Here is a 27,439-nt window from a genome sequence, read left to right as displayed (position 1 = left end):
CTACTGAGTCTCTTATAAAGATGAGTCATGTCCAGGCATTACCACACCACAAAGAAGAGCATGAAAAATGACACTTGGTGTACCTAACTATGAGAGCTGAGAGAGTGTAAAGCACCCAAATTCTACACCAACTGAGACCTGCCTTCTCTTGAAATAATCCTCTTCTCAACTAGAGGTTTGTAACCTTAGCTACACACAAGAATCACCTGCAGGGTTTTTAAAATGCCTGAGACTCAGGTAAAATCCAAATCCTGTTTTGAAAAATCCATGGAGAATGGACACAGATGTCAGCATTTTAAAAATTGGCTATTCTGATGGGTAACCTCAGTGGAGAACTATTGCTCTAAATATCCCTCCTTTGAATCATCTGTCATAGAAATTTCAACATCATTTTCCACATTACCGTGGGAGGAGGCAGAAAGGGGAAATCACTTCAGGAAAATATTCGTTTTTCTCATTCTCTTAAAAAACACATAAGCAAACAAATAAAAACAAAGCAACCACAGCAAAACTGCCCTCTTCTGTAAGTTCTTGAGGTAAAGAATTAAAAATTAAAATTGAAAACAAACAAATAAACCTGCAGAGATCTTGATAATATGTTGTAGAAGTAGCTGTAAGGTTGTCAGAAAGGCCTTTCTTGGCCTGAGGTATAGTTTGAGAGATTCAGGAAAGAAATGTGATCCTCTGCATGGAAGATGAGACTGAGTAGGTTAAACCTATCCAGTTAGATGCAAAGATCTTGGACAAAGAAATGCAACCGTATTAGGAGGTCTGATTTGTTTTTGACAACAAACCTTGAGTATTTATTCCAATAAACTTCACAAGATAAGATCAGTTAGCTCAGTGGCAAAATTACAATAAAACAAAACAAAATTCAAGTAATAAATCAGGACTAAGAAGCCGACCCTAAATGTGACGGGTTAGGGTGAGCATTAGGATACTATAACAAAGAGACCCGCCCCAATTTGGCTGCTGTTGTGAAATTGTGACATGTGTTGCATAGATACAAAAATCTCATTGTCAGCCAATAAAACTAAGTAGAAAAATATAGAAGAGATTTACTGTGAAGTATTCTGTTTACTTCCGGTGACTAAAAGCATCCTCCCATGTTCCTCCTTAATATCATTGATAGTGAGGTGGATTAGGAAGCCCATGGATAAAGCAGCCCCAGATTCTAACTCTGGTTCCTTTTCTATTACCTGTGAAAATTTGGGTTATAGTTTAATTCTCTGGAATTCAGATTCCTTATCAGTGAACTGGAGGAAATTACCCATTTCAGAAAATTGTAAACGATAAGTAAAGACCAAATAATTAGATGGAGGCTCTTAATAATTTCAAGACTATCTCCAGGTCTTTATCACTTGTTACCGATACAATCTGTAAAACAGCTTAAATTTTTTAAAAAAGTTATGTATTTTAGAGAGAGAAAGAGTGCGAGTGCAGTGCACATGAGTGGGGGAAGGGCAGAGGGATAGAGAGGATCTCAAGCTGACTCCCATGATCCTGAGATCGTCACCTGGGTCAAAATCAAGAGTTGGCTGCTTGACCAACTGAACCACACCAGTGCCCCAAACAGCTTAAATTCTTGTAGATGTAGGGAAGATAAAAATTAGGTAGTTCACAGTGTGCTTAGTGGTAGCAGTAAGTTCTTGGGGTGGGGGGTGGGGTGGGGTCATCTAAGTCTACACACGATAGAGTCTTCTGCCATGAATAAACTTGATCAAATCATTGGGGGCAAGTGATTAGTTATTTTTGATTCCTTGTTTATCTATAGACAGGGTCTTATTCTAGATTGGGGGTGGCAAACTCAAAGGCAGGCAGGGCTCCTGCAGGTCTGAGTAGGGGTGGGGGGCCCACACACAATTTGTGCAACTGGAGTGTGAGCACATGCTCTCTTCAAGGGGCAGCCTCCACTTACACCAAGCAGGCTCCTGGCATGCGGTGATTGAGTCTCAGTTGTTGCCAGATTTGATTTTTCAAGAAAAGTCAGATCCATATTTAATGTAAAATCTCCCAGTTTTTAAGTGTTGACAACTAATTCTTTTCTTTCAACTTCCTATGGGCCAACCAAAACATATCTGAATACAGCCTGTGTGCTACCAGTTTTGCAACCTTTGGATTTTAAAGGTTTTTTTCACTCCCAGTGCCCTCTGCTCCGTGAGCCCAAGAATAATTGTGTGCATCCCGCACGAGGGTTCACCCTATGGTTTAAAAATACACTCATACCCCCCACTTCCAAATAAGTGTTTCCTGTTGTTAGAGTTTCATTATCCATAATGAATGTTACTCCCAGGCAATTCTTATGCAAACAGCTTCTTGTTCCAAAGTTAAAAATCAAATACATTTCCTGTTCCTTGCCGAAGTGCATAGACCTAATTTTCTGCACATTAGTTTTATCTTTTTAAACACAGCTGGTGGCTGGTTTCAGTTCCCCAGGGCCCTATTTTTTTTTTTTTTTTGCACCAAGTCTTGGGCAGTAAAACTTTAATGAATTTTGCATTTATAAAAGTCTTGGAGAAACATGGTCTTCAATGCTATCTCCTCTGAACTGAAGGGCGTTCTCCCCAAAATCAAATGTTGAAGCCCTGACCAACAATGTGACTGGATTTGGAGATGGAGTCTTTAAGAAGGTGATTAGGTTAAATGAAGTCTTAAGGTTGGGGCCCTTCTCCAACAGGACTGCTGTCCTTATAAGAAGAGGAAGAGATACCAGCAGTGCAGGGACAGACAGGAAAGGCCATGTGAGAACCCAGTGAGAGTGGCCATCTCCACGTCAGGAAGAGAGCTCTCACTGAAATAAAACCTGCAGCCACCTTCCTCTTGGACATCTGGCTTTCAGAAGTCTGAGGAAATGACTTTCTGTTGTTTAAGCCACTGAGTCTATAGTATTCTGTTATGGCAACCCTAGAAAACAAACCTGCCATCTATAACTAGCCTGGCTTTGATGTCTGATGTCTTTTGGATTTTAGGATCCTTTAAAATCCCAGTTATTCTCAGAGAAATCCCACTTTTAGACATGTCTTCTCATCTGACTTCCTGCTCAGGGAATTATGCAAATTTTGTTTTCTCCAATCAAAAGAGTCTCTTCCTTCTGGGAAATATACTAGACTTTATACTTAGTGGCAGAATACAAACTCTTTGGTAACTCACCCATAAAATGTGAGATAAAGGAAACCGATCCTTTTCCCAAGTTTTAAAACTTGTCCTCGTTTGTCAGATGCTCCTGTGAGTCGTACTATGCCTATTTTCTTGAGGGTGGAGAGCCACTTGCAGGCATGTTCATCATTTTTTAAAACATCTTCAAAATCCAGTGTGGGTAGCTGGAGCTCGGCGCCCCAGTACTGACATTCTGTGAATAAGAAAAAGAAGAAACCAGATGAGATTACATTGTTTCTGTATAAAATGAGAACCTCAGAGGAGGGACTAGTTCATTGAAGTTGAGCTTTCATTTCTCGTGGGATTTACAAAATTTCAGTCATATTCGAATTGCTCAAGCTACTAACTTTTCTTCCCTGGGGCCATGCCAGTTTACTATATACCTCCTGCCTACCACTGCCGACCCATGACAGGCATACATTCACTAAGCCCGTTTGTCGATAGAATGTTTAGCTCATGGATAGCTCTTGAGATGTACATCCGTAGGGCTTCTTTGCCTGGATTCTGCTTAGAAACGTCTCTACTGAGATACTGTGTATTTTAATGGCCATGTCACATTATTCAACTCCAAATAGATGATAAAATCTGAATGACGGACTGAGAACACTATATGCACATTCCTAGAGGGGGGAGGAGTGTTTGCCTTGGTGGGTACAGCTCCGTCTTCCTCTTATTTCACCTGAGCAGAAGCTTTCTCTGAGGTCAAATCATTCTTTGGCGTAAAAACGAAACAAAACATAAAACCTATCCATGGGGAAGAAAAGATGTGCTCCTGGGATGCATAGAAATGCATTTTGCATAGATCCTTTGATGACGACATGATTGTAGATGAAGTCAAGTGCTTTCATTAGCTTTCTCATTCCTCATGATCAAATGCTCATGAGAAAAGTTTACTTGGAGAAACAGAAAGGAAATGAAATGGAAGAAATAATTTGTTTTGCAAACCGGGCTCTCCCCAAAGGAGGCAGAACACAGAGATGTCATTTTGCCAAGGGAAATAATTCAGGTATTAGCAACTGCATTCAGGAGAGACCTAGCTCAAGATAATCCCTTTGATTTTTTTCAGTTTTAGAAGAAAGAATCTGCCTTAGGAAGGCAAATCTTCCGAACAAGTGACAGAATGAGATCTTATGATCTCAGTGTCATCCTAAGCAAGCCTCACTTCTCAAACTGGGGAATATACATCGTGTTATGGAAAACAGCCCCAAGCTCCCAGTTTAAGAATATGGAATGGATCAGTGTTCCTGTGTAGTTGTTGTAGACTGGAAGTCATTCCCTTCTCTTTGATGTCCAACAGGGATTTCTTAGGAGTCAGATAGTAGCAATAGATAGTGAAAAGATGCCTGCAGGTTCAGGAGGCCACCTCCTGCTCTCCCATCAGCTAGTTAGCCACCAGCAAAACAGCCACATGCAGCTGGTACCATATGGACCAGGATATCAATAAGGTCAAGAACGGAGGCAGAGGGGCCTGGATTTGAATCATTGTCCTGCATCTTACCACATAGTTTCTTCGTGTCCTTTATGAGCCTCCATCTCTTAATTTGTAAAAGAGCCAAACTCTATTTACTGTGCAGGCCATTTGTTGACCAGGCAAAGAGCCTAGTACAGTGCCTGGTACATAGTAGAAAACCACTATTCTGACCACCTATAATAATAGTCGGTATTTACTGACTCCTTTCTAGATGTTAGGCACAGTGCTAGGTGCTTTCCATATGTTATTTCTTTTAATGTCCACAATTAAAATACCCACTGGATGCTTTCAGCATTCCCAAGTTATAAAGAAGGGAACAGCCATCCAAATCACGCAGAGCTAATGATTTGCAGGGCAAGTTAGTCAAATCCAGACAACCGATTCCAAAGTCTATAATTTTAACAACTACATATAAAATAAAGAAGTGGTGCCTTGAAATACTGTTGTCACATGTATTTTTATGCCTTATGTCTGCAGGTCCATTATTTATTCTGTCCCTTACAAAGGAAATCTACTAGATAAGAAAGAAAGCAAAGCAAGTTACACTTAGGACCACTTTGTCTGAACTTGCTCAGGTATGGGTATTTAAAGATAAACCTTGAATATAACACTGTGTGTTAATTATACTGGAATTAAGAAAAAAATACCACACTTGATCTGAGTGAAAAAGCCAAGAAATGATGGAATTTAAAAAAATGAAAAATAAAGCTTGGCTTCTAGTCCGGATTTTAGATGCAGAAAAAACACGGTGAGTAGGTTTCATTGTACAATGACATTGCTGTCCACCTTTTGTGTAATGAACCAAGGCTGAAAAATCAGCTAGCTTCACTTCTTTAATTTATGCCAGTGTATTTCAGAACTCCAAGCTGGTGTGGTTTTACTTAAGGCCATTATCACTTTCCAGAGAGTGTCAGTGACTATGAGTCAGGGAAATAGAATATACAGATTGAAAAAACATTTTCTAAAATGGGAACGTTTTAAAAACTTTGAGTTCATATTTTGACTACTTTGTGGATTCAAGGAGGGTCTCCTTAGGACACACACTACATACATCTATAACATTTTTTTTTCAAAGATTGTATGTATTTGAAAGAGACAGCGAGAGAGAGAACACAAGCAGGGGGAGTGAGAGAGGGAGAAGCAGGCTTCCCTGCTCCATGCCAGACTCGATCTCAGGACTCTGGGATCATGACCTGAGCCAAAGGCAGATGCTTAACGACTGAGCCACCCAGGCACCCCCACTTATAGCATGTTTTAATGAGTTTTTGTTTCTATATGATTTGTTTTCCCATTATAGAACAACACACACGGGCATGCACATGTGCACACACAGTATTTTTTGTTTTAAAATCACAGAATGACTTATGTTCTTTCAATAAACATATTACTCTTTCCATGTATAAAATTAACCATATTCACACTGAGACTCCAATATAAAGCAAGGCTCTCAGGGCGACACACAGCGTAGTCTCTACCGTAAGTAATTTCAGATTTATAGGATTTTACTATCAGAGGGTGGTTACAATGCCTTTTACATTCTGCAAAAGTTCACCATTTTCCAGCTCTAGCTCTCATTCTGGCATGCCCTGGCAAGGACTTTCCAGAAATCAGCACACAAGGGCCACAGCTCATTATAGAACCTGTGTCCTAATACCAACACTCCTATGTTCAGTCATGCTAAACGTGATTTTCCAAGATGGTACTATGACTACCCAGTTTCTAAACTCAGCTTAGCATCCACCATATAAAATATTTTAATTTTCAGGGAGAAATAAACTATGTTTCAATAAATCCACCAGTAAAACCATTTCATGTACCCGCACAGAAAATTTAACATTGAAAAAGTGATTTTGGAGCACCTCCCCAGTTCTCCCCCAACCACAGAACAGAACTACTGTGGACTCAAGAGAAAACACATTTGAGAAGAGTAAATCATTTGTCAGGTGAACACATTAAAAGCAAATTTAAATTTCACACTTGGGTCTGGATACATAAACAGTATGGAAAATGACGGAATATTTAAGGCATGAACCACCCTTTCTGATTTAACTTATGGCCTACTAATAAATACTTCCTTGAACATGTGCTTCACACATCATAAAATTTATGAACATTCTACATGCTGGCTTTCAAGGAACGGTTTGTACAAGGTTTCCTTTTCAGCATTAGGCATCACATTCCTGGCTCTTGACTTGTATTTCAAAAAGGGAAAGAAAAGACACAAAGACGCTCTTTGCTTAAAGATTCCTGAAGGCACCAGGCTGAGTTGCAATGTGTTATTTTGGATTTAGAACCTTCAGTCCACCTGCACTGAACTGTGCTCTGGACTCTGAAGTAGCAAGCCTAATATGCTGAGGCCAGCCAATCACCTACTATCTATTTCTGTGAGTACTTTGCAGGGGTCCAGCCAAAACCCAAATCTGACCCTCGAGGAAGGAAGCATGCCTGGCTGGTAGAAGGGCTTTGAGTCTCTTCCCTGGGCTAAGAGGATCCTGTCTCTTCAAATATTCTTTTACTTCTCATCTAATGAACTTGGCATATCTCAAGAATCTGATCACTTGTTCTCTTCTAGATTGAGATATTCCAGAAGCTGACCGGAGATGAGGATCTGAATGCAAGCAATGTATAAGGGAGGGATCCCTGGAAGAACTAATAGGAGGTGGGGAACAAAGACAAGAAAGGAAGCTTCTGGCAATCATTTTAATGAATGGTGAATTGAACGGCTGGGCCTTCTGGCAATACTGAAGGCTGTATTTCAGAGTTGTCCCACCCAGGGGCAAGGGAGCTGGGATGCCCAGGCTACCTAAACCAACCCCACTTCTCTGGGCACCTTTGGACACCTTCTCCATGTGCTAGCCAAAGCAGAGAAGCCCCTCCAGCCCAGTGGCAGTCCGTGCTAGAAAGCGATGGCATGCACAGGAAGAGTACTGGGTCTGGGCGGGGGGAGCTTTGGGGAGGCACAGCCAGCCTCTGCGACGCCCTCCTTTAGGCTCTGTAAGAATGAATTAGATGGCTGTCTTCTGTGGCCCCCCAGCGCTGAAACACAACTCCATTCCAATGCTCGCCACGTTGTGTTGAAATGATCTTGTACTTATTCCACACATACTTAGAGAAAGTCTTGCGATTCTGGTAACAAATTATAGAAATGATCCCTGAAAGTATAGTCTTGAAAGCCTTGCTATTCCAAAGAGATCACATTAGTGAATACAATTGATGTGATTGCACATCCATTTTGTGAAGGGAAAAGTGAGTAAGCAAGGAAACAAACAAACAAATAAATACATAAAAACAAACTTGTAGCAAGCACCGAGTTACTGCCAGCGGGTTGGGGAACCTGTAGACATGGCAGTCAAGAACTGTCTAGCTAAAGAGATGCCTCTTAAGCCAGAGGCCAGGGTGTGGGGAGAGGGCATTCATGCAAAGGGCAGGGACAGTAGTGTGTTGGTGGGAGGGACAGTAGGAAGAGGGGAATCTCTTATCTTGCTGGGGGAACTCAGCGTCTCTAGGGCTAGAACCCAGGCAAAGAGAAGAGTGGCAGATAAAGTGGATAAATAAACAGGGTCCATCAGACAGGACTTCATCTCTCTTTCTTGCCCTAGACCACAAGTTCTTTTTTGCAAGGGACGGAGAGCATGTCTTGTATATTTAATTCCTCACATCTACTGCTCCCTTCTCCCGCCATCCTCTAGCACAGAGCCGAAGGCTGGTACACAGCAGATTTCTAGAAAACTATTATGTTCTGTATCATAAACAAATCTTTGCTTATTTTCTTATGGGGTCTAGAGACTGGAGGCAATCCTTGAAAGGTGTGATTGTGTCTGAACACTCTCTAGTATTTTAAAAGATAGAGAAATCCATAAAACCTTTGCCCTGGGTGATAATCCCACCAAACTCAAAAGGTCTCCTCAAGGTTGTATAAAACACACTTCTAGGGGCGCCTGGGTGGCTCAGTGGGTTAAAGCCTCTGCCTTTGGCTCAGATCATGATCCCAGGGTCCTGGGATCGAGCCCCACATCGGTTTTCTGCTCAGCAGGGAGCCTGCTTCCTCCTCTCTCTCTGCCTACTTCTCTGACTACTTGTGATCTTTGTCAAATAAATAAGTAAAAAATCTTTAAAACACACACACACGCGCGCGTGCACACACACACACACACACTTCTACACAAGTTTATATTGCTTGAAAGGAGAGAAATATATTTTTATTCTGGACTATTAGGTACTTGGCATATTCTATATGCTTAGCCCTATGACAACAGTGGCTTTCTCGGAGAATCCAAGAACACATGAGAAAATGAGACAGGGACTCTAAAAGTGATGAGTATTTATTTATGGAGCCGCTAGGATTCTGGGTGCTCTTCTGAGCACCTGAGATGGATTAATTAATGTAATTGTCACAATAGCCCTGTAATAGAGGTCCTAGTATTGTTCCCATTTTATAGACAAGGTGACATAGGCATAACGATCTTAGATAATTTATAAAGAATTACACAGCTCCTGCTCCTCAGAGCTGGGGAACCACACAAATAATTTGATTACAGTTTTTAGAAGAAAGGAAAGCAGTCACTTAAGGTGCCAGGAAGGGAGATGATAATCTCAGACTTCCTTAGAGTTTCAGGGCAAACAGAAAATTCAGTTTTACCTTCCGTTCTTATTGTGTGTCCTCTATGACATCCATGTAAAGGTTATGGAAAACACCCTCTTGGTCACTTTCAATTATGTACACTGCACACATCTTCCTATGGAGTGGCCCTTGCTGGTTCAAGAAAGCTCTGGTTGTCACAAGCTTCCTCCTTATGCTAAAACACAATCTACCTCTGTCACCTTTCTTTTAGGCCCTAATTCTGTGCGCCATAATCCCACAGAATAGGACAGTCTTGGAGATGTATATAAGGAACTGTGCTCTTTTTCTTTCTGAGTCCAAATAGCCTTTTAATTCCCCATGTTTTTCATGTCTTATGGCTTCCAAGCTCTGCCCTCGGCTCTGCTCTCTGCTCTCCATTGTACGATGCGTTCAAGTCTGCTGACACTCTGCAACAGCACTGATGTCTTGAACCAGACAGAGTACTATAGATGTGGTCTGGCCCATGCCTGCATGGTGGGCTCCTCGCTACCACATTTTCACTTATGCAACCTGAATCTCAATCTTTTTTGGCTGACTCGACTCTGTTGACTCAGATTGACTTTTCAGTCAATGAAAATGTGTAAAAATTGTCTGTCACGTCTTCATTTCCGAAGCTAGTTCATTGAGAATGTGTGGAGCATGTGTAGAGATGGGGATAGAGGTTTGATAGGAACAATGTGTCAGAGTTAGTAACTCGAGGTTTGAAAGTGACTCAAACCTGAATTCTGAAACTTCCCATCTGCAAGAACGTCAGAAAGTGATACAGTCTCTCAGTTCAGCTACGGAAAATGCAGGATGAAAATGACTTTGCAGGGTTGTTATGAAATTTAAATGATATGCTATCTATAAACAACTTAACACAGTGTATCTGATAAAATCTGCCCATGAACCAGAGCAGCTGAACCTGACTGAAGGAAAACACACCATGATGACTGGTCTCATTACATGTCTACTATTGTCTGCCTGATTCTTTCTTACCGGCTGACCATTTCTCATGTTCTCTATCCTCAACCCTTCTACCTCCTCCTCCTCCTTATGCTCAGCTGACAGCTTTGCCTCTTATTTCAGTGGAAAAATAGAAAGACTCAGAAGAGAATTTCTATACATTTCCTCCACCACATCCACCAATCTGCCCGTGTCTGTCTCCTTCCTTATGGCTCTTGATGTGTTGTAGACGTACTTGTAAATTTATATATTATACATTATACATGTTGTGTGCATATATATGTATTTTTTAAAATTATTAATCTCTTTCTCTAACAGAATGTAAGCTCCCTATAGATAGTCTTTCTCTGTTTTGTTCAATACAGCATCCCCGACACCTAGAACAGTATCTGTTCTAGAACATAGAAGACACCAGAATATTTGCTGAATAAATTCAAAGTGCATGGGAGGTGTTCAACAAATGACACCTTTACTAATGTTAATTATTTCCCTGGATTAGTTATTCCTCAGACTGGGGAAGAGAGTCAAATACACAATGACTCTTCAGTGTAATAATTGCAGTGACACAGAGAGTGAAGCTCACAGAAACTGCAGCAAGCAGATGAGAGCCATGGAATGGCGTTTACTAGAACAGATACTCTTTAGTCAAATCTTGGCTTCGCTACATTGTCTTCGCTATATTGTCTCTTTGACTTTGGATGACTTACTTAATTTCTATCATGTGTAAAATAGTTATAATATGGTGCCCCTATTATGAAGTTGTTGTTAGGATTAAATAGAACAATAAATATTAGGTGTTGAGCTCAGTGCCCAACATAGAGCAATGTTTTTAAAATGTGAGGAAGAAGATCAGCGAGTGAAGCCAGTAGTTCAGACAGAGGTTGGTGGTGGGGATAGTAAGATGGGGATGGATTCTAGATTAGTTTGCTGATAGGGCTAGTAGATTTTGTTGATACACTGGATGTGTAGTAAAAGAGATAAAGAGGAGTCACACATGATGCTGCTGCCAGAGAGATGGAGTTGTATCAACTAAGATGGGAAAGAGCGGGTCAGGGTTCTCTAAAATCATCTGGTCCTCAGGGTGGCTTTCTTTTCTCTGCTTTCCTCATTTTTTAAAAAAATTGTTTCAAGCAAATCACTTTATAAATCCCCTTTTGGTTGTCCATTGTATATTTGGCTTGATGAATATATTCTTTTTTTAATAATCAGATTTTAGGAAGGACACATCTCATCATAAATACACATATTTTAGTCAATGAACTTGGAAAAGAACAGATTTTGATACAGCAAACCAAACTTAGGAAATGAAATTTAGCTAAGTCACCAAAGACTGGTCTAAGTTTAGCTACATCCCATAATTCTTGTATAAATTGGCAGGGGCTAATGTCAGAGAAAGAAATTTTTATTTTCTTTTTGATGAATTTATTCTGGTCTAGAAACTTCTATTATGCTCTATTAAAGTTAGAGCTTAGAGACTGTGCTTCCTTCTTGCATGAGCACACTGTTCTCTTTAGGGACCATCCCTTTATCTTTGATTATTGAGATTATCTGCTTTTGTACGATCATGAGATTGTAGCTACTTTGGGCCAAGGATTTTTTTCATTGAAGTATTTAGCTCGTACATGGAAAATATGTCCGCTGATGGTTGGTATACTCATCTGTAGCAATTCTTAGCTAATAGATAACACAGCCATTTTCCCCAAAGTTTGCTGATCACCCCAGCCTCTGCAAACATTTCTACATCCCTGATGGGAATTACGTTCATAGCTGATCAGTCCTTTTATGGACTTCCTTAAATTTATTTAAGGAAACTATCTGTCACATAGGTAAAATTTTGGCCCGGACTTCAAACCAATGTCTGAGCTCTTAATATCCTTTTCATGACAACAATTCACCTCTAAGCCACTCTCATGTTTTTAGTCAGGAACAGAACATGATTATTCTCCATGTAAGGGAAACTCAACGTAAGGTGTTGTCATGTCACTGCTGTTTATTTCTTCTTCCATTCTTTCCCAAACACTATTTGCTATACCTCTGCTCCTATGTTTATTTATGTTCCTGGTTGTCTAAATTGGAGGCAAAAGGGAGCAAGTACTTAGGTTTTATCATTTACTCTTCAAATTCCCAAACTGAGAGGATGGAAAAGTGAGGTACAGGTCATTTATGAAACAGTCAAGTTCACAGGGCAAAGTCAAAGCCAGCTGTGCTGATTCCAAAGCCTGCTCTCATTCCATAACACAATGCTGTTTCACAGGTGAAGAGTTTTCTTGACATACCACACTTCGCTTTCTCTCCTAACACATTCTAACAACATTCCTTCTGAAAGATGCGTGTACTTCCGCTGTTATGGTACAGCCTTGCACTTTAGTATTACCAGCGAAATGAGGTCTGTTTTGGGGGCTTTCTTTCTTATCTTTGTCATTTGGCTTAAGGATAATATAAAAGTAAGGTAGAAATGTTGGTAAAGGGTTTCACTGGGATGTGACGTGGGCCTTGCAGAATGGATAGGTGAAGTCTGGCCAGACAGAAAGAATGGAATAAGTGATCCAGAAAATAGGCAGAGTTTGAACAAAATCTACATGGTCATGGAGGGGGCACCAGATTCTGGATGACTGGAAAGCTCCGGTGAAGACTTAAGACTTTATCGTGCTGCAGTGAGATAGCAGAGCAAAGGGGAAGAGAGAGGAAGGTGGGCATCAGGAAGATTACCCTGCAGGGTGTGAACCGAGGCCATGTTATTTCAATAATCTAGATATGAGACTATAAAAAGCTCCAGCTAGGCTGTTGGAAAGAGGGACAGCCCAAGCATTTCTTCCTATAACGGAGACCACGTTATTTCAGTAATCTAGATATGAGACTATAAAAAGCTCCAGCTAGGCTGTTGGAAAGAGGGACAACCCAAGCATTTCTTCCTATAACCTGCTGAATATCAGTCTTCTCTGGACAATGTTCATAGGAACAGGCCATGTCCATAGAAGCCTGATAGCCAGTGGGAGTAAAGGAGAAAGAATTTCACTAATAGAATTCTGCATTTTTCATTTTAAGTTTAATTTTTCTGTAAACTGATACACTGTTCAAGAGCATCAGGCCCCTCTCAGGACTGTTCTCTTGTCTTTTATATTGCTTTCGAGGGAGTGGTGTAAAGATGAAGGGAGTTTATATGAAAAGTGTGACAGTCTTTTTCACCCAACCTGGCACTACTTAGAGGTAATTAGATGGTATCTCTATCATACACATGAAGATTCTGGGGTATAGAAAAGTAAGTTGCTCAAAATTACAAACCTAACAAGGCCTAGGTTCAAGAGCACTCTGATTTTAGCGCTGTATTGCTCTTTTGATTAAGAGCAAAGCTGCAGATTGAGAAAAATATAAAATTTTGAGAAAAATAAAAAGTTAGAATAATGAATAATAAATAATAACATAAATAATAATAAAGTTAGTTTGAATGGAGTAGAGCTTAATAATTCTATTTTTTGATTTACTAAGTTAGAAATTAGACAAATGAACAGAATGTATAAATAGCACATCACTTTTTGAAACTTTGTGTTCCCTTACAGGATAGAAACATTGAAAAAATTTTTAATTTTTTCCATGGCCACATATGGAAGTTTGGGATTAGAATGTCAAGGAAGAAATTTAAGTGTAATGAAAGATCTATTATCCTGGAACTGAAGTTGTGTATTTCAGTGGTCTGTCATCTTGAAGAAACAAAGTAGAATCAGAAGTGAGAATTAATGGTTTTTTAATCAGTTGTCCTCTTTTTTTTTTTTTTTTTTTTTTGACTGGTGAATTTCCTGATGTGTAGGTACTAGCAAAGCTGACAGGTTAAATATATAACTTGTGTAGGTTTGGTAAAAATGAAGCCAGCATATAAAGTAATCCAATTTTACTCCTTGAAATTGCCACCCTTTGGAATTTTCTAAATTTATAAATTAAAAATTTGCTGTCCAGCTGCCTTATGCTATAAAGTCCATTCCTGAGCTATAAGAAAAAGCAAGTTAAGTTTGTGAGAAACTGAAGTTTTTCACTCGTTGAAGAAAGCCCACTCTACTTTTATTGTCTTTGGAAAAGAAAAGAGAAGAAGAGAAAGAAAAAGAAAGAAAAGGAAAAAGGAAAAGAAAGGAAGGGAAAGGAAAACAATAAATTTACTTTAGTATAATAATAGAAAATTACTTTTCCAAAAGTAAAATCTTTAGTATATTTTCCTTAATTTTGGATGAGGTAAGTATACTAAGAAGACCTGAAAAAGAAACATCCTGCAATAATTCTTCCTTAACATACATTTGCTTTGGGCTTTCAAATATCCTCAGCACCAGCTTTTCAAGGTCCTGTTTAGCATTAACTTTGGATGATGCAATGATAGTTTGTTTTAGGAAGTTGTTAAGTAATTAAGAAATCATCTTTTGATTTCTTCAAAAGAATGTAATTAATGTTTCTTATTTTAAGAATTCTTAAAAGGAATAAGGATATACAGGCTTTTTTTTTTCCTTTCATTTCTGTCATGTAGCCAGTTGTAAAATAGATTTCTCTTGAGTATTTATCTCTGAGAATGTGGTTATGTGTCTTCTTGCTGGAAGTATGGTTGGAGATAAGGGTGAAAGGAAGAGGTTTTTACTTAATGTTTAGAAGTGATCCCAAACTAGGCAGAGGGCTGTGGGAACAGCCTCCACGTCCGTGGCGTCTACTGCTTGGAGGGCCCTGCAGGGCTTTTCTCAAGCTACTAGTCTTCCACCTCGGATTCACTGATGGGACAATCCATGTAGGGGCCTTACACTCTTTAACCATTAGGCCCGTTTGTCAAGCACGATGCAGACATTGAGTGGGCTAATCAATGACAGGTAATTCAGAAAAAAAAAAAAAAAAAAGAAACACATTGGAATACATATGGCACAGAAGAATAATGAAGCAAAAATACCCATTTGTAAACTCACAGACATTGAAGATACCTGTATTCATTTCATCAACACCCCAAAGATATTTCTCTGGAACTCAGTAACTCCATTTCAGAGAGAACAGGCAAAACAGAACAGAGATTTGCTTCTGAAACACACGAAGACTCGAAGCTAGTCTCCCACCTGTGCATCAGAGTGTGAGCCTGGATAATGGCAGGTAGGGGATGTTGACTAGGTCTTTCTTGGGAAGGGAATGCATGTGAGTACATGACATGGTGGCTTGATTGCTCTGATGCAGCAGGTTTTGTTTTGTTTGTTTTTAAATATGTATTTATTTATGAGATTGAGAGAGAGAGGGAGCATATGAGCCAGGGAAGGGGCAGAGGGGAGATTCTCCAGCAGACTCCGCACTAAATGAGAGTCCCACACGTGCTCAATCCCACAACCCCAAGACCATGACCTGAGCCAAACCCAACCGACTAAGCCACCCAGGCGCCCCCGATGTAACTGTTTTCACAGAGCCGTTCCAAAGTCGTAAGGACCTGGCAGCCCTGATCCAGTTGGAGCAGGCTGAGGCATCCTGAAAAAAACAAGCTCCCAGCCCTTTTTATAATTACCAAGTAATATATGAAGCAAATACCTTCCTCGCTCCATCCCTGACTTGCACGGCAAACTCCCACCTCTGGGGGTTCAAGGATGGGTCAAGTGTGGAGCAAGGTTTAGCAACATGGGTGAATGAGCAGTTGGAGTTAGACATACTGTGCTCGTAACTTGCTAATTTAAAAAAAATAGTGATTTTGTTTTTGTTTTTGGTTTTTTTTTTTTTTTTGCACAAATTTCTATAAAAAGAGTCTCTGCACCAGACCAGCTCTGTTCTTTGTGCCATGGGGTGGCTGGGTGATGGACAAAAATAAATAAATAAATAAATGAAATTGAAAAAAATCTTTATTTTCAAGGAAATGCATAGCAAGAAAGGGGGAGCTCTGCTATTCCCTTACTCCCTCTGCCATGTGAGAGACACAGAGATTTTTAGAGGGCCCTAACAGTCCCAGGAGAGTTCTGACTCCCTCTGTGGTACATTCCTCTTGTGAGGCAAACATGATAACCACTACACTACGGAAATGGCACATTCCTCTTGAAACAAAAGAGGGGTTTATAGCTATGGACCGATGGGAGGTAATCCAATTAAATGCGAGGGTTAAGATTTGCTTTGCTATATCAAATTGAGGGGAAATGTTCTTTTCTGACTATGTAGTATACTCAATCCCTGGACTGCTGAGAAAAGTGAGTAGACTGTTTCCATGGGAAAAAGATTTTCTTTGAATTATAATCTTTTAAACCTCAAGTTGAAATTACAAGTATTATTAAAGTCAGAAAACAGTACATAAATATTTTAGTACCAACTCAAAAAGATAGGAAAACAAGCATTCATTCTGACACTGAATGTTAGTAAAAAGGACAAATATTTAGGTTCCTATGTATAAGATCATACGACATATGGATTTATCCCATTTTTAGTTCTATCAATTATATTTTGAGAATTTTGCATCTCAAAGTAAAGCACAAAAATGAGTGTATAATCATTTCAATTTGACATGGAAGCTAAAATACAACTACATTAATAAAATTTTTCATATTTCCAATGTCTTAAGTTTTCAGTTTTCATTCATATGTTTGGAAACATTTACATGCTAGGTTTCAATATTTAGCTTTTAAATTGGTGGAGAATATAGAACAAAGCCAGCAATCTCCTATCCTACTGGTTAATAGATATTTCTCTTGAATACAAATTCTTCCCCATCATCTCTGCTCCTCCCCTAGCTTAAATTCTCTTGTAGTGCCTCTTGTAAGACTATTTCTAGGCCATGCTATGGTCACCGTGTTCCCTGTCCTGCTCTCCACATCAGCCCATCCAATACAGATGACCATGACCAAGAAATTGCAACACGGATCTGATTGTTCCACTCTTTTTTGGAAGATAAATACAAACCTAGAACCAAATGGACCTACTGGGGGAGGGGAGAATGCAACCAGAGAATAGAGGAAGCAAAGAAGATATTCACAAGTGTGTAAGCATTTGAGAAATTATATACATCTGGTCAAAATCAGAACGATATACTGAAGATAAAAAGTGCATTTGAAAGAAAATGAAACAATCTTCTTAAACTTATAAAGATACTGAGCTCATTTCTCTGGCCCTATAGGAAGAGAATCAGCCTGGAAAATGAATGGAAAGAAATATACCTGAGTTCTACGTTGAGAAAAGGTCTTTGCAGGGTTTTGGACTGAACTCCTTAGTAGGGCATGAAGCTGCTTCATGGTTTGGCCCCTTCCTTCTTCTCTGCTGCCTTAACAATTTTAACTTCACCCATATTAAATAAATTGCAGTTTCCAAGCATACTCTCCTATTTTACACATCCATGATTTTCTTCATGCCCTTTTCTTTGCCAAGAATTTCCTCACTATCTTTGCCTGACAAACTGATTCTTCAAAATCCAGCTCACGTGTCACCTGCCTATTTTCTTGTCTCTTCCAATTCCTTCCTCTTTGTTATAATTAACCTTCTCTGCAGGCTTTCATGCACTTAAAATAAAATATTATATATATCTGTTTTCATGGCTTGGATCCCCCTCTTCGACATGATAAATGCTCGAGGACAGAATCTGTGCCTTTTTTAACTTGGTATTTCCTTAGAGTTTCCAGCACGAAATAGATGCCCAATATATGTGCAACTTAATAGAAATTTATGAGGGAATGAGTGTTATCCATGTCTTTCCTTCCAGCTGTGGCTGTCCATTGACAAGAGTTTTTTTCTGGCTGATCATCACGGTCTTTTCACTTTTGAGTTCGACAGCTAGTGCCAAGGGAAGATCAAGGAAAAGTGGTCTGCATTTCAATGCCAGATTTTGAAAGTCTTTCTTCACTCTAAGGAAAGAGCAGTAGGGGCAACATGGCCACTGAGTACAAAGAACAAAACCCCTTCACAAACGTCACTGAGTTTGTTCTCATGTTCTGGAGTATAAATGTTTGGAAAATATGCAATGGTAGGACAATAAGGTGTCAAATTCTACAGGCAAAAAGCCATAGAAGCAATATTCCAAAAATGGCTCCCTTGCTTTCTCCTTGACGCCACCAACTGCACAGCTTGAGAATATATTTTAAAAATCTGATCTTGTTTTAAATCATTAAAGTATTTTCCAGTGTCTAAATAGCAGCCAGGTCTCCTTATATTATTCATGACTGCAGCCCGTGACTGGTTTTTTCCACTACTTAACTGAGTGTAGCATCATTTCCATTTTGCTACTGCCTGATAGTACAGAGAAAGCTAAGCTACAAAGCTGCATTCATCAAGAAATATTAATGGTGGAGGGTGGCTGTAGCTTTTTACAATGCTTAAGAACTTAAGCTGTAATAATAAAAAGTTGGCTTTTGTTCCCTGAAATAATCAAAAGAAGAACTTGAAGGAAATGAAAGCAAAATCCAACAGGATTACAAAATTAGGGCAGAGTTAAGGAAAAATATTTTGAGTACCAGAAGAAGTCTAAAATAAATAAAAAATAGCAATACATTCATGAAACAGCTATTTGACCCAGATAATTGCTACTCAGTTATGTAACTGGAGACTCCTTGAAGACTCTAACAATTCCCTCTCTGGGGAAAGGCAGGATAGACGTCTTTCCTGGGGTGCCCATCTGGATTCCACCAGCTAGCTAGATAAAGAAGGTGGATTCCTGGCAGTTTAGACAGAAATCACTAGAGCAAAAACTTGTCCGTTGTCGGAATGATGAGATAAAGTTATGGAGGAACCTAGTTCTTGCCAACACTGGCGTGTGTCTGAACAAGAAGGGGACAATATCATGCCCTATTGATAACTGTAGGACAAGGCAGAGCTGTGTGGTTCAAGCTAATTAATTAGTAATATCTCCATGCCCAGGAAACTCAAATTTAAAACCACTCACTATATGTATTTGAGAATTTCAGTTCTGAAAGCAGTAGGCAAGGTCTCTGTCTTGGTGCATGACCCAGAATCCTCAGAAGGGATATTATAGAATTCAATAAGGCTGGTCCAATAATCTGGTTAACAATGGAAAGGAAAGTTGAGGGGCTTTTGCCTTGTTAGTGTGTTTGTAGAAGTCCAAATTCTGGTAAATACATAAGAATCATGGCATTTATAGAATTGCTTTTGACCTACATAGTCTTATGATACCACTGTTCAAATTACAGAGGGTAAATAATTAACTTTTTACTTGTATTAAGTGTTTTTTTTTTATTCTGTCTCTCAGCTCAAGAATAAAGACTTTTTCCAATGAATCTAACTACTGCAGCTTTTTAAAAAAATATATTTTTGTGGTCACAGATTTTCTTGCGACCCATTCATCTCTCCCCGCACAGACCTGCTATGCACACACATGCACACTTGCGCTCACACACACACTCCTGTGCTCACTCAGTGCCGTGTATACCATTCCATGGGGTTCAGGGATCACGTAATTTTCTCTGTGAATAGCAGGTCAGGAACTCTGCTTTGTTGATTTTGTGTTGTTGTGGCTTTAGATAAAATTAAGAAGCCTTCCTCGTTCACCCTACTCCTTTGCAGCAGTCCCGTAAGGAGTATCTGGTGTTCCAGGATTCACGGTAGATGACAAGGATACAAGTTTGTTGCACTTTTTTTCTCTTCCTTAAGAATGTGTATATTTCCTTTCATCTCTACCCAAACGATTGGTGCTGGTAAATCATTAAACATCCTGCATAAATTATAACAATGCTTTAACCAAAGCACAAGGGTTTGAATTTGCTTCTGAGCAAATTTCTTACCATACAAGTTTTTTTTTTTTTAAGATTTTGTTTATTTATTTGACAGACAGAGATCACAAGTAGGCAGAGAGGCAGACAGAGAGAGAGGGGGAAGCAGGCTCCCCGCTGAGCAGAGAGCCCGATGTGGGGCTCGATCCCAGGACCCTGAGATCATGACCTGAGCGAAAGGCAGAGGCTTTAACCCACTGAGCCACCCAGGTGCCCCTCTTACCATACAAGTTTTAAGAGACATTGACGACCACAGCAAGGTTACCTGGCAAAAATAATTCTCTTTGGAGTTTTTCTCTGGCCTGCTGTGAAAAACATCTTTTCTTCAGCCAGTCAGCTTCAAATTCACTGTAATGCTCATTTGGCCACGTGATACAAACCTTGTAACACAGAAAGAAAATATCATATGTATATGAATATGTATATTACGTATCTGTTTATCATGTTTCTATGTACTTTGGTTTACTATTGCTCTGCTTTTGAAAGTCAATGTAAGATATTCAGGGGACCCAATTAGCCCTTAGTATTTTATTTTTTATTTTATCTTATTTTCACTTACGTACATATAGGCATAGAATACACTTTTGGAAAACAAGAAAACTGAAAGCCAAGGGGATACATCTGCGGTTTGAATTCCCTTAAATACCGCACAAGAAATAAAAACTGGTCTGAAGTTCTTTTTCTTATTCTATGTCCTCTAAACCTGTTGTTTCCAAACTTTCTATGATGACTTAAAGTCAGGTATCATTGAATATAATATTCCTTTCAAGAGTATCCAGAACTAGGAATGAGGATGATGAGACAGACTATCATCACCATAAGTAACAATGTCAACAGCATCATGGGTAATGAGCTCTGTAGACATAAGTCATCTAGCCTGCATACAACTCTAGAAAGAGGATACTGCTAGCATTCACATTTTTCAAGTGAGGGACGTAAGAGTAAGTAACAATGCTAAAGTCACACAGTTCGCAAGCAATGAACCCTGGGAGTAAAGTCCTTGAGTCCAGATGAAGCAAGAGGGAAGAGAGACCCAGCTGTTCACACCTGCTCCTCTGAAAACTATCCTAGTGAATGGGGAAGGCAGAAACACAGGCTGGTGGCCGCATCTAGTTTGCAGTTTTGAGAGCTCTGTTTTTGGGAATCCTACAGCAAGGCCAGATATCATTTTGAACTTTTTTACCCATATTATCTGTTTGCATCCTCATGTCATCTGTACAAACAAGTTGCTAGTATCCCTATTTTGCAGGTGAGTAAACTGAGGCCCAGAAACGTTCTTTTAATTATAGAAATCGTCTGATTGTGTCTTCAAGGCTGTCCATGTATTGAAGGAATAATGAGCAACACTGCAATTTTTCTTCAAAATAGTAGTAATACAAATAGCAATAACAGTAACAGAAGCTCCCACTGATTGAGCGTGCTGATTTTGCACCAAGCACAACACACACGTGGTTCTAGCTGTAGTTATGCATATGATCAAATGAAAAACAATTCATTATTGAGGTTATCGATGACTAATCCTTCATTGAACTTGGGAGAGAAAGGAGAGATCATTTAGAATGGATTACCTTTTTCCTGTCAAACGTCAAGCCTTGAATCCCGATGTTCACATCAAGAGCTTCGATGAGGAGCTTCCGTGCTTTTGCAGAATCCAGGTAGCAGTCGGGGCACTGGCAATTGTCTCGCAGCCATACAGCTGGGTAGAGAGACTCTGAGCCATCCTGCCAGAAGACCTGCATCAAATGAGCCCCGTCCAGCACAGCTGCGTTTTGGATGGCACAGTGCATGTTGCTGGTCCTTGCAGGGAAATCTCGTCAGCTACCTGCTATGACAGATCCTGGGCAAAAGGAATCTGATGCAGATCAAGCCTGCACTTGACTTCCACGCTTGTGAACAAGGCAGGTGGACTCTGGCTCCTGTTCTTGGCTCAGCTGCCCAAGCTTGAGATTTGCCTATCAGCACTGGGACCTTTGTTCTCGTAAGAGTGTTTCATATGCTGTAAACAGAAACACAGTGACTAAAAGTAAATAAGATAAACATGCTGAATCAAGATCCAGATGAAAAGAATTCTTTGTTTTTTGGGTTTTTTCCCCCAGAAATTTTAGATAATGAGTTTGGAACCAGTGACACAGGCACTTTATAATTATGTTTGCATAAAAGGCTCTGAAAAATTTTTAAGGGAGAAAAATGCTCCACAGATTGAAAGTGTCACTAATGATATCTGTGCTATTTTAACACAAATAAGTGCACCTGTCTTTTGGGGAAAAACATGTTTTTATGACACTAAATTAGTAAATTTGTTCTACGAGGGAAATTTTAGTGCTATTTATTTATTTTAAGAGGTACTATAATCCAGTACATTGTGCTATTTCTATTCCATCATTTATTTTCTTACTTACACAATTCATTTTCTAAATGCAGTATAAAAGTTCCCAGGCTCAGCAAGGTCCCATTCTTGTCTCGCTTGATTCGTTCTCTGGGATTTTCTGTTTTAATAGAGTGTGCCTCGATAATGCACATCTAATCTAAACCTTTACAGAGTATTTTCATGAAATTTCACCTTACTTGGGAATACATACATTCTTTTTTTTTTTTTTTTTTAAGAAACACACCAAATTTTGAGGGCATGAAGTATTTATAGGAAAGGAAATCAAGTGAAAAAAGAAGTACAAGGTATTACAGACTGAACACTTCAGTGTTGATTATGATTCTATTAATGACTACATAGGGGGCCTTCTGAAATTCTGTCAATGTTCTAAATCTCACTTTCTTCCTATATAACTTGCCAGGACTCTAAACATAGATGGAAGAAATAGAACTTAGCTGGAAAAGGTAGAATTTATATGGAAGAAATAGAACTTCTTAACCTGTTCCATATAATGATTAGCTCATTAAGAGAAGGTGACATGTGACGATAGAAACAAGACTTCACTGTCTTGGGATGAAGGGGAGGCGTGCACACATGGGCATGTACATACACACACGTACACACACGCACACGCACACACACACACAGAGTGACTGTTAACCACCTTCCGTGTATCGGGCAGTGCAGTAGACACTGGAGGGTTCAATGACAAGAAGGACAAAACAGCTCCCCGTCTTTCTTAAACTTACAGAGAGGAAGACTTTATGTACCATGAACATAACTTTAAAAAATATACTACATTAAAATAAAACAACTTTTAGGTGTTGATTTTATATATACTTCCTCAAATCATTAACTTGTATGATTTAGTCAGGCTATGAAGCCGGCCAGGACGAGAAAAGATTGCTTTCTCCAGTTAGGTCAACCACACTGAAGTTACCTAATGATAAAAGAGAAACACAATTCACAGGGCCCCATGCCGATGCCTACTCAGGAACTCTCATCCGTTTTTTTTCTTAATAATTTATATAGCAACAGGGCAGCACTACTTAGAAAAATCATCGAAAGTATTATTTAGTTCAAACTCGGGTGTTTACCTCATAGATTTTGAGTAAGGGGACTTCACAAAGTTCAAACATAAGTTCCTATGTGGAATGGGTAGGATGTTTAATTTCCCTGATAGGAGGGGAGGAAAGAAAATAATAATAATAATAATAATAATAATAATAATAATAATAATTTCCCTGATAGGAGAAGGGAAGGCTGGCAAGTCTTTTCTATATGTGGTTTCAGGGACAGTGATGGTTCCAGTAAACATAGTATAATCCAAGCAGATCCTTAAATAACATATGATATATAAGGACAAAAAGGAGAAATGTAGTAACTCTTTAAGTCAGGGTTGACAAATATTTTCTGTAAAAGGGCAGATGGTATTTATTTTTGGCTTTCCAGGCTATCTATAGTCCTTAGCACATATTCTTGTTTTATTTTTTAAAACTTTTGTAAGACTGTAAAAATTAGTCTTACCACATAGGTTAGAAAAAGCAGGCTGTAGGCCATACTTGGCCCACAGGCAAGAATTTGCCTGGCCATGGGGCACCTGGGTGGCTCTCCTTGACCGAGTTGTGTAAAGCATGCTTTTATTACAGTGGTAGACAATCATACTTAAATACGGAAAATAGTTCACTTCTCCTTATACATAAGGTTAAACCTATTCGAATAATACTAAGCATATTTTTTGTTTTTGCCTGAAATGCTGTATCAGAAAGTTCAAATTTCACCATGAAGCTCCAGAGTTCAAGAAAAAAAGTAAGACAATTATTAAAGTAAACAAGTAAATAAGGCTGGAGACAAATGGCACAGAGAGTCATCTGAGAAGCTCCTGGACACCTGCTTAGAGAGGATGTCTATTTGAGGAAGTCTTAACAGGATGTGATCAATGCTTCTGAATGCATACGAATTCCTTGTTCCCATAGATAGCCATGTGGAGATATGGATATGTTTACCAGAATGAAGCTATAACAAGTCGTCTTAGTACAAGGCTATGGTTTTTCAGTGGGTGGCAAGCTGATGAGAGACAGAAAAAGTTATGGTTTCACAGCAAATAAATATCAACATGGACAATGGAGAGCCCACAGGCAAATAGAAGCAGGAAAAAAATACATGCATATATCCTAATTTGTTTATTTTGGTATTTATTCGTTTTGATACTTAACCTGATCTACTTATAAAGTGATGGATTACTCACTTGCTAAAATTACCTGCCAAGAATCAAAGGCAAAAATACCTCAGAATATTTACACACACAAGATAAACGTATATAGTTTTCAAGCTCACTCTTTTTATATTGAGAACATAGTTACATGTTTGGGGGGAAGGCAGAGGGAGAGGGAAAGGGAGAGAATCTCAAGCAAGTTCCACCCCCAGCACAGAGCCAGATGCAGGGCTCAGTCCCACAATGCTGAGATCATGACCTGAGCCAAAATCAAGAGTCAGGACACTTAAACCACTGAGTCACCCAGGCACCCCAACCTAGCTACATTTTAAAATACATTTGACATATTGGCCCTGGTCTGATTTCAAAACGGTATAGGATGTACTTATTCCATGGTAATAGTCCTTCAGATATAGTGAACTGAAATCACATGTCTCCTTCATTCCCTATTCTCTAAATCTACTCCATTTTTCAGGCTATTCTTTATAACATATGATCTCTTAATTCTATACCTTTCAGGATGCATGGTTACTTTCCAGTTTTAAGTGTCTTTCAAAATGTGGTGCTTCAAATTATACAGTATAGAAGAGATATAACATTTCTAGTATAAGGAAAAGGAATTAGTACCTTAATGAGGAAAGAAATGTTTTAACTTTTATTTATTTATTTATTTTTACCCTGGGAGTTTGGAAGAATAATGGTAACTGTTTATAGGTCTTAAGAAAGAATAACTAGCTTGGTTGTATAATAAGAATACTGGTGTTGATTATATTGACGGTAAGATTACAATACTAGTAATAATAGTAAAATTTTACATTTACCAAATGCCTCCTCATGCCAATCATATGCTAAGGGCTTCACAAACAAGCTAAGGGCTTCAGATACAATGACCTATTGAATCTTCATCAAAACCCAATGAAAAATACACTGCAATTACCTGAATAAGCAGCAGAAGAAAGAGGCTACGGAATATCAGCATACAGATGGTAGTAGAATCCATCATAAGTTCTCCAAGGGAGTAAGACAATTAAAAGGAAAGATTCTTTTCATTTATTTTTTATCACCACAATTCCATGTATGTCAGTGTATATTTCAGACTCCACTCATTTCCTATTTGTTCATTAGTGGGTTTGAAAAGGTTTTGGTTGAAAGGATTTTTTTTAATAAAACTTGAAACTTGACACATATATAGGTAATGGATACATTGTTTTCCCCTATAATATACATTGTCTCTGTACTTAAAGATGGCATTGTGTCCATGTCCTGCTTACCATTGAAGTGATCAACCTTAGAGACATCTGTACCAACCGACACTGATTATATTCCAGCCTGCATCAGAAGCTTTCCATTTCTCTCTCTCTCTTTTTCTTTCTTTCCTTGTTCTATCTAACATGTTTGAACTGGAAAGGAAAAAGCGTACTTCCAGTTATAGGGGAACCTGACTCTTTCCCCCAGCCTGCCTGGCCAAACGGAGATCCATTGGAGGCTATTTCAAGAGAGGAGGTGCCGTCAGGACCAGAGCCGGATGGAAGCTGCCCCAGGCACCAGGGAGAGTGTGGAAGAACTGGAAAGACTTGGGTGTTGCTCAGGTTAAATTGTTTGGGTATCTATCAAGGAGCTTGTCGGGTCATTTCTATTCTTCACAATTCCTTTCTCAGTTTATGATAAATGTGAATAGTAATCCAAAAAAAAAAAAAAAAGTAGAGAGAAATGGGAATATGGTTCCCTCTTTAACTTAGCCTTGTTTTACTTAAAGCTCTACTGGGAAAAATGTAATGAACATTCAAAAAGAAAGAATAATCAAGAATCATCAGTATTTAAAGACAAATTCTTTCTGAAAGTTTATAGGTTTGACATAAGTGTGACTTGTTAAAATCCATTTTTCCATTTAGTCCAAATGACCTGTTAAAATTGAGCCCTGTTGAAGCATCATAGACTTGTACCTATCTGATAAATCACTGTGTTTCTTTGAAGAAGAGAAAAAAAAAGAAAAAGAAAAAAGTAGGTATTCCTAGGTCTGTGTGTGTGTGTGTGTGTGTGTGTATATATAGAGAGAAATCTCTCTCTCTCTATATATATGTATAATATATATTTTACCAGTGGGTCCTCTTTGCTAAATTAAAGGGACCTATAAAACAAAAGTGCTCATTTATTTTAGGACTTAATTATTATTTGGCTTCTCCTTACTCACAACTATAATTTTGTTTTTAAAATATCAGATTAGTTTGGGTAGAAGGGAGTAGATTTCCTTGTCCTGGAAAACAAATCTTGGGTTAGGGGGATTCTAATCTGATAGGATAGATTTCTTTTAATTTAATCCCATCACGTGTGTGTGTGTGTGTGTATGTGTGTGTGTGTGTGTTCCTTCCTAACTGACTCACTGTATTTTTCCCCTTCAGAGTTACGGAAGTTTATTTGGGACTTCTATTTGGCACAACTAAATTGTCTGTTTTAGAGATTATCCTACTTCGGCAATGGGTGTGGTTTTGTCTTTTTAAAATTTTTATCAATTCAACTTCTTTCAGCTGGTTTTCTCTAGCACTGTTTGGAAACTCAAGGAAGTAGTTCTGAAAGTTGTTTCATGCATTGATCTTGGAAATAAAAGAACTTAGAACGAGAACTCTCAGAGCCCGAAAGAAACAACTCATGATATCACTGGGCTCAGTGCCCTCATCAGATATGCAAGGATAATGGAAGCTCAGAGATGTTGGGTGTGATTTGTCCAAGCCCGCAATGCTGGCTTGGCTAGTAGGAGAGGTTGCTCCAAACTTAGGTTTGCCAGTTCACTGTGCATATATAAAGTAAACATTTCCTAGTTCTAATAAAAGAGAGCACAAAATTTCCTCAAACACTAATTAATTGCACTAATTTGTACCATGGGTTTTGGATGGGATTCTCAAGAAGTTAATGTAGAAGCTCCACAACTACTATATATAAAAATTAAATCGAATGGAAATTAATAATGTAC

At 38.9% G+C, this 27,439-nt stretch overlaps 2 protein-coding genes across 6 annotated transcripts in view; one reads left to right on the top strand and one right to left on the bottom strand.

The window, feature by feature from the left end:
- The window catches only part of LOC309841348 (uncharacterized protein), a 208,523-nt gene that overhangs the window by 118,693 nt on the left and 62,391 nt on the right, over positions 1-27,439 (top strand). For 2 of the 3 annotated variants that reach the window (XM_082684237.1, XM_082684236.1), the window contains exon 4: positions 26,364-26,472. The exons of the other annotated variant lie outside the window; for it this stretch is intronic. The gene's annotated coding sequence lies outside the window, so the exon portion shown is untranslated. The remainder of the gene's footprint in view (positions 1-26,363; positions 26,473-27,439) is intronic. 3 annotated transcript variants of the gene reach the window in all.
- The window catches only part of BBOX1 (gamma-butyrobetaine hydroxylase 1), a 60,731-nt gene that overhangs the window by 30,656 nt on the left and 2,636 nt on the right, over positions 1-27,439 (bottom strand). For 2 of the 3 annotated variants that reach the window (XM_082684226.1, XM_082684225.1), the window contains 3 exons: positions 21,457-21,863; positions 20,154-20,268; positions 3,151-3,349 (listed from right to left, as the gene is read on the bottom strand). In XM_082684226.1, the coding sequence (XP_082540352.1) occupies positions 3,151-3,349; positions 20,154-20,268; positions 21,457-21,675 (533 nt within the window). In that variant the 5' untranslated portion in view covers positions 21,676-21,863. Of the gene's footprint in view, positions 1-3,150; positions 3,350-20,153; positions 20,269-21,456; positions 21,887-27,439 lie in introns of those variants that run through there. The other variant, XM_082684227.1, reaches the window with a different exon arrangement.

Source organism: Mustela nivalis (genome assembly GCF_964662115.1).
Source record: "Mustela nivalis genome assembly, chromosome: 9".
Classification (NCBI taxonomy): Eukaryota; Metazoa; Chordata; class Mammalia; order Carnivora; family Mustelidae; genus Mustela; species Mustela nivalis.
Note: the sequence above shows the minus strand (reverse complement) of the source record. Positions and strands in the feature narration are given on the sequence as shown.